Below are 7,615 nucleotides of genomic sequence, written 5' to 3' on the forward strand. Positions count from 1 at the left end.
ACTAGCAGGTTGTGATGTGATTCTAGTCTGTCAGAACAGGAGATGTGTTGTTAGAACTAGCAGGTTGTTGATGTCAGAACAGGAGATGTGTTGTTTCTAGTCTGTCAGAACAGGAGATGTGTTGTTAGAACTAGCAGGTTGTTGATGTGATGTGGTTCTAGTCTGTCAGAACAGGAGATGTGTTGTTAGGTTGTTGATGTGGTTCTAGTCTGTCAGAACAGGAGAGGTAGCAGGTTGTTGATGTGATTCTAGTCTGTCAGAACAGGAGATGTGTTGTTAGAACTAGCAGGTTGTTGATGTGATTCTAGTCTGTCAGACAGGAGATGTGTTGTTAGAACTAGCAGGTTGTTGATGTGGTTCTAGTCTGTCAGAACAGAACTCAGAGATGTGATGTGGTTCTAGTCTGTCAGAACAGGAGATGTGTGTTAGAACTAGCAGGTTGTTGATGTGATTCTAGTCTGTCAGAACAGGAGATGTGTTGTTAGAACTAGCAGGTTGTTGATGTGATTCTAGTCTGTCAGAACAGGAGATGTGTTGTTAGAACTAGCAGGTTGTTGATGTGATTCTAGTCTGTCAGAACAGGAGATGTGTTGTTAGAACTAGCAGGTTGTTGATGTGGTTCTAGTCTGTCAGAACAGGAGATGTGTTGTTAGAACTAGCAGGTTGTTGATGTGGTTCTAGTCTGTCAGAACAGGAGATGTGTTGTTAGAACTAGCAGGTTGTTGATGTGGTTCTAGTCTGTCAGAACAGGAGATGTGTTGTTAGAACTAGCAGGTTGTTGATGTGGTTCTAGTCTGTCAGAGCAGGAGATGTGGTGTTAGAACTAGCAGGTTGTTGATGTGGATTCTAGTCTGTCAGAACAGGAGATGTGTTGTTGGAACTAGCAGGTTGTTGATGTGATTCTAGTCTGTCAGAACAGGAGATGTGTTGTTAGAACTAGCAGGTTGTTGATGTGATTCTAGTCTGTCAGAACAGGAGATGTGTTGTTAGAACAGGAGATGTGTTGTTAGCAGGTTGTTGATGTGATTCTAGTCTGTCAGAACAGGAGATGTGTTGTTAGAACTAGCAGGTTGTTGATGTGGTTCTAGTCTGTCAGAGCAGGAGATGTGGTGTTAGAACTAGCAGGTTGTTGATGTGGTTCTAGTCTGTCAGAGCAGGAGATGTGGTGTTAGAACTAGCAGGTTGTTGATGTGATTCTAGTCTGTCAGAACAGGAGATGTGTTGTTAGAACTAGCAGGTTGTTGTGTTGGTTCTAGTCTGACTGATAATGAGAGTGGGCAGGGCTGAGGCTTTTAGGACACAACCACTAGTGTAGAGAGGAGGATATGGGCTGGTTGCTGTTCTGCAGTACCTCATCATTTCCTCATCTCTTCTCCTCACATCATCTCATTTCACTCCTCCTCCTCAACAGTGACTAATCCAAGCCAGAAGCAGTAGCCAGCTCAGGTACTCTCAACATTCTCTGATTCTGAGCTACTCTACCAAGACCAAGCTACTACTACTACTGTCACTGTGTTACTAGCCAGCTCAGGTACTCTCAACACTCTCTGATTCTGAGCTACACTACCAAGACCAAGCTACTACTACTACTGTCACTGTGTTACTAGCCAGCTCAGGTACTCTCAACACTCTCTGATTCTGAGCTACACTACCAAGACCAAGCTACTACTACTACTGTCACTGTGTTACTAGCCAGCTCAGGTACTCTCAACATTCTCTGATTCTGAGCTACTCTACCAAGACCAAGCTACTACTACTACTGTCACTGTGTTACTCTCAACATTCTCTGATTCATGTCCAGGTAATGTGCTATGTTACAGATGGAGCTGCTCATGTTAACTTATGTCACTTAAAAGTTCATGTGTGTTACGTTTTGTCATGTTATGCGAGTTCATTTTAAAATAAGTTATGTTAAATGCATAATGTACGATTCTAGTTCAATGACTGGAAGTCTACAGGTACATTAGCAATGCTACCATACCTGTAGACTTCCAGTTATTGTGCTAATGCTAAATAGCATTTGCTCGTGAAACAACCACTACCTTCCTTCATAATGCACACGGAGACATTAAAATGGTATCCAGGATCCCTTTAACACTATTAGAGGTTATTAAATGTAGAGTTAAGTTGTTATGTAATGTACTATCATTGTTTCCTCTGTAGATCGGTTGGCAGAATGTCTCTGCTGCTTTGTTGTATAGTAATGGCTCTGCACCTCGCAACAGGTGAATATGAAACTTGAAATTAAACAGTGTGTGTGTGTGTAAATAGTTTAATTGAATGATTTCTCTATTTGATTTAACCTTCATTTAACTCGGCAGGTGAGTTAAGAACAAATTGTTATTTATTTAAACAGGTAACTATTTATCCACATTATAGTAGGAGGTGTAAAGACGTTTTTCCAGCATCAGACTCGATTGATAATGTCAAAAACTGCACTGAAGTCTAACAAAACAACTCCAACAATCTGTTTATCATTAATTTCACTCAGCCAATCATCAACCATCTGTGTAAACGCTGTGCATGTTGAAGCCTGCTGAAAGTCTGTTGTCAATTTGTTTACAGTAAAATAGCATTGTATCTCGTCAAACCCAACTCTAGATGCTATACAGTATTTGAGGTGCTACTTGATCTAGCTTAGTTTGCACTTTTGGGATTATTCCCTTAATTGCTTCCAATGTACCAGGTAAACTAAGTCAAGCACAGCTCTTGAACAGTACATACTGTCGGTGTGTGTTGTTGTTCCAGGGCTGGATGCTGCCCCGGGGGTGGTGAACACTACAGAGGAGGAGGTGGAAGGGGTGGACTCCCAGTCACCATGCCCAGCTGGGTGGCATCAGAATGAGCATCGCTGCTTCTCCTTCTACCCCGTCTGGGCCACCTGGGCCACTGCAGAGGTAACGCTTGTAATTGGGAGAGACTGAGAAACTAAAGGTCAACTTGTTCTGTTGCTGTAGTAGAGTTGGTTAGGCATTGATTTATGGCAAATCCATGGTAAAAGAATGAATATAAAATCACATAAAATGTTATACTTTAAATTCTAATTAAATTAAAAACGACTACTAGTACTACTTCTGTCACCAATATTATCACTTCTACTGCTGTCACTACTACAGCTATTACTATTTCACAACCACAAGTCACAAGACTAGCACACATTTAATTAAGGAAATTCCCAATTCTAGTCTGCATTGATCTTCGCTCCCTGAGGTACTGCCAGGGCTTTAGCTCAGCGGGCTAACACAGTGTTCTCTGACTGTCTCTCTAGTTGTACTGCTCCCAGCACAGAGGGAACCTGGTGTCGGTTCACAGCCCGGGTCAACAGGTGTTTGTCCAGGATCTGGTCAGGAGACACACAGACCAGCCGGTCTGGATAGGAAGCTACGATGCAGCTCAGGTACACTGGGTCAATAATTAATCAGTCAGTCAGTCAGTCTGTCAACCAGTCTGTCAAATGTCTACAGTTTACAGAGGCAAAAGCTCAAGGTACTTTCTGTTTAAAAACAATGAAGTGGTTTCAATCCATCAAACAATGTGTTTCTGTGATAAGGAGGGGATGTGGCTGTGGAGTGACGGCTCAGCTGTTGACAGTTTCTACTGGGAGGAGGATGAGCCCAGTAACTCTGGACAGGGGGAGAACTGTATGGAGCTACACACTGGAGGTACACACACACACACACACACACACACACACACACACACACACACACACACACACTCTCTCTGAGCACATTGAAATAACTGAAGTTTGATTTGTCTTGACAACAGGTGGGCAGGGCTGGAATGACGTGTCCTGTGGAGAGCTGAGGTTCTATGTGTGTTCTATGGAGACAAGGTAGCAGGTCTAACACTGTCTTGTATCTGGACACGTTTTATACAGAGACCATATTAACACTCAATTACATTCATGTATGTTTTTATTTCATTTTCTTTTAGATCTGGTTTAGCATCATTGCCAAGTCAGAAGAAATCACACGAGAGAGGTAGGAATGTCTTGACCCATTGCCTCGGCTAGATAATAAGTTAATTATGTTACAGGTGCAGCTCCTTGTTGAATGGCGCTCTGACATTTAGAAGTGAACAGCTGTCATCTTCACCTGTATTGCCCTTTAAAACGTGTTGACCGATCTGGAATTGTTTTTAAACTATTACGTTTTTTGTCCTCCTAGAAAACCTCTTCCTCTTTAATGGGATTTCTTCAACATTCTAAATATCCCTTGATTTAAATCTCCCATTTTAAATCTGACTTCCAACAGTCTATTCACTCTAAACAATGTGATTTTGACCACTTTCCCTGTAGCTTTGACAAAAACATAGAGCACATTATTAGTCTACTCTGCTATTCAAATCTAAAATTAGAACACAAAAACATTCTACCAATTAAACAATACAGCTGTTTTGGTAATTGCATCAATTAATTTAATGTAGCTAACTTCCTACTGGTGAATTAACTACCATAGAACTAGTTTAATGTAGCTAACTTCCCACTGTTGAATTAACTACTATAGAACTAGTTTAATGTTGCTAACTTCCCACTGGTGAATTAACTACCATAGAACTAGTTTAATGTAGCTAACTTCCCACTGGTGAATTAACTACCATAGAACTAGTTTAATGTTGCTAACTTCCTACTGGTGAATGAACTACCATAGAACTAGTTCACACTCCAGGGTCTCTTAAATGAAAATGGATTTCCCTCCCTTCAGCAACATATATTTTCCCTCAACAGAGGCAAGCTGTTTCACCCCCTGGAGTCGATTGTCGCACCGGTCAATCAATTGAAGTTACATAACAACAAAAATCACGTCAAACACTCTGGATTTCTGAAAGCATTCTGTTCATCAGCAAGCTGACCAGACTGTTCTAGATAGTAGATAGTAGACTGTTCTAGATAGTAGGTAGTAGACTGTTATAGATAGTAGATAGTAGACTGTTCTAGATAATAGATAGTAGACTGTTCTAGATAGTAGATAGTAGACTGTTCTAGATAGTAGACTGTTCTAGATAGTAGACTGTTCTAGATAGTAGATAGTAGACTGTTCTAGATAATAGATAGTAGACTGTTCTAGATAGTAGATAGTAGACTGTTCTAGATAGTAGATAGTAGACTGTTCTAGATAGTAGATAGTAGACTGTTCTAGATAGCAGACTGTTCTAGATAGTAGATAGTAGACTGTTCTAGATAGCAGATAGTAGACTGTTCCAGATAGTAGATAGTAGACTGTTCTAGATAATAGATAGTAGACTGTTCTAGATAGTAGACTGTTCTAGATAGTGGATAGTAGGCTGTTCTAGATAGCAGATATTAGACTGTTCTAGATAGTGGATAGTAGGCTGTTCTAGATAGCAGATATTAGACTGTTCTAGATAGCAGATAGTAGACTGTTCCAGATAGTAGATAGTAGACTGTTCTAGATAATAGATAGTAGACTGTTCTAGATAGTAGATAGTAGACTGTTCTAGATAGTAGATAGTAGACTGTTCTAGATAATAGATAGTAGACTGTTCTAGATAGTAGACTGTTACAGATAGTAGATAGTAGACTGTTCTAGATAATAGATAGTAGACTGTTCTAGATAGTAGACTGTTCCAGATAGTAGATAGTAGACTGTTCTAGATAATAGATAGTAGACTGTTCTAGATAGTAGATAGTAGACTGTTCTAGATAGTAGACTGTTCTAGATAGTAGATAGCAGTATGTTCTAGATAGTAGACTGTTCTAGATAGTAGATAGTAGACTGTTCTAGATAGTAGATAGTAGACTGTTCTAGATAGTAGATAGTAGACTGTTCTAGATAGTGGATAGTAGACTGTTCTAGATAGTAGACTGTTCGAGATAGTACAGTGGGTTCCATTGTGAAAAGCATTTACATTTTTATGAACATGTATTGCAATGTGAAACATGTATTTCTAGATAAAAACTGATTAAGTTTGGTGAGTAAGTGACTGTTTGATTTTGTGTCTTGTAATAGTCAATAAAAAAAATGTGCTCAGAGTTTTGAAACAACTGTCTTTTTGATGAACTGTTTTGAGTTTTGGACAAAGCGTTGCTAAAATGGGCAACATACTTGTGAACACCACACCAAAGCAATTTTTTTAAATCCCTCCCTCCCTCCCTCCCTCCCTCCCCCAGAGCTGGTTGAAGAGGTGAGTATTTATGACGTCCTGTGGGAGACCAGTGAGAGAGTAGCAGATGAGATCCTCTACTCAGCCTTCCTCAGAGGGATGTATTCCAGACGTCTGCCTGCCCACTGCTATGCTGACTTCTGCCACCAGGAGGTGCTATACCTGGACAGAGTCATCCCCATGCTGCGGGTGAAAAGAAAATACATGAAATAAAACCAATACCATGAAGATTTACTTACTATGACTGTGATACGTGGTTGTCGTCCCTAGCTATCTTAAGATAAGTTGCTCTGTATAACAGTGTAAATGTGTGTATGAACCAGGTGCTGATCAGAACAGTCCAGGGTCCTCCAGACATCATGATGTTTCTCCAGAGAACACATCAACGCTACCAGGAGTCTCTGAAGGAGGCCCAGAACCAAACTCCACCACACCTGGTAAGAAGCTCTTATAACAATCACCTTTAAAATGTATAATTTGATATACAATTGAATAGGAAAAACAACTAGAACGTAGTAGGTGATTGATCATTTCAGTAAACCTTCCATAAACGTGTTCAATGACCCTTATTTAAACTTTTTTTGTTTTGGTTCAATTCAAGTTCAATTTCGGTTACCCAGGTTACCCAGGTTACTCAAGTTTTGGTGTATTTAGACACGCCCCCTAAACAGAAATCTCTTCTTTCTTTTCTGACTTCCTTTAGTTCGTTCACTTCATAGTATTTCAGTATTACAATAATATTCCCTTTAGCTCAGAGTGACTTAGTAAGTACATATCATTTTCAGACTTCTTTTCATACTATTTCCCTGGGGGAATCGAACCCACAACCCTGGCGGGTTTCAGATAAATCATATCTATTTTCACCATGGGGCTCAGTTGGTAGAGCGTGGCGCTTGCAATGCCAGGGTTGTGGGTTCGATTCCCACGGGGGACCAGTCTGAAAGCATATGCGATTAAGTCACTCTAGATCAGAGCGCCTGAAAAAAAATATAACGTTCTTCTTCTATATGATGGATAAAAATGTGTTGGTAGGACAAGCCTATGTCTGTTTCTGCTGTTGGGAAGAGAATAGTTATGGATAAAAATCTGTCGGAAGGACAATTATGTCAGTGTTTACTACAAATGTGAAAGGCGCCAACCTTTTTCGTCATTTTGACAATTCGTCTAATTCATTATTCGACTGACAAAACAAATTGACTTAATTATATTTTAGGAAAAATTACTAAATTACTCTTCTTGGTTTAATGCCAAGATGGCGCCGACGGAGATGAACATACTGTATCAACCTCAAATACATTATTATTACCTATCCTTATGCCTAGTCACTTTACCCTGCCTTAATGAACATACTGTATCACCCTCAAATACATTATCTATCCTTATGCCTAGTCACTTTACCCTGCCTTCATGAACATACTATATTATTATTACCAAACCTTATGCCTAGTCACTTTACCCTGCCTTAATGAACATACTGTATCAACCTCAA

General features: G+C 40.0%; 1 protein-coding gene across 3 annotated transcripts; it reads left to right on the forward strand.

Annotated features, from left to right (window-relative positions):
* Positions 1 to 1,347: 1,347 nt before the first annotated feature.
* On the forward strand, positions 1,348 to 6,608 carry LOC135574592 (ladderlectin-like). Of its 3 annotated transcripts, none has more exons than XM_065026048.1 (9): positions 1,348 to 1,446; positions 2,164 to 2,225; positions 2,749 to 2,897; positions 3,269 to 3,397; positions 3,551 to 3,662; positions 3,769 to 3,835; positions 3,937 to 3,983; positions 6,134 to 6,315; positions 6,450 to 6,608. In XM_065026048.1, exons 2-9 carry the CDS (start codon positions 2,177 to 2,179, stop codon positions 6,591 to 6,593), a joined length of 879 nt encoding a protein of 292 aa, XP_064882120.1. In that variant the 5' UTR covers positions 1,348 to 1,446; positions 2,164 to 2,176; the 3' UTR covers positions 6,594 to 6,608. The 3 variants fall into 3 exon arrangements, with proteins under 3 accessions (XP_064882120.1, XP_064882119.1, XP_064882121.1); XM_065026047.1 differs by lacking the exon at positions 1,348 to 1,446 and adding an exon at positions 1,600 to 1,801; XM_065026049.1 differs by lacking the exon at positions 1,348 to 1,446 and adding an exon at positions 1,616 to 1,701.
* Positions 6,609 to 7,615: the final 1,007 nt, after the last annotated feature.

The sequence above is a fragment of the Oncorhynchus nerka genome, linkage group LG13 (genome assembly GCF_034236695.1).
Source record: "Oncorhynchus nerka isolate Pitt River linkage group LG13, Oner_Uvic_2.0, whole genome shotgun sequence".
NCBI lineage: Eukaryota > Metazoa > Chordata > Actinopteri > Salmoniformes > Salmonidae > Oncorhynchus > Oncorhynchus nerka.

What these genes read in the sequence shown, in the direction of transcription:
- LOC135574592 (XM_065026047.1), top strand. An exon ending in CCACCTGGGCCACTGCAGAG is followed by an intron (nt 2,898 to 3,268) that starts GTAACGCTTGTA and finishes CTGTCTCTCTAG; the next exon opens with TTGTACTGCTCCCAGCACAG. An exon ending in GAAGCTACGATGCAGCTCAG is followed by an intron (nt 3,398 to 3,550) that starts GTACACTGGGTC and finishes TTCTGTGATAAG; the next exon opens with GAGGGGATGTGGCTGTGGAG.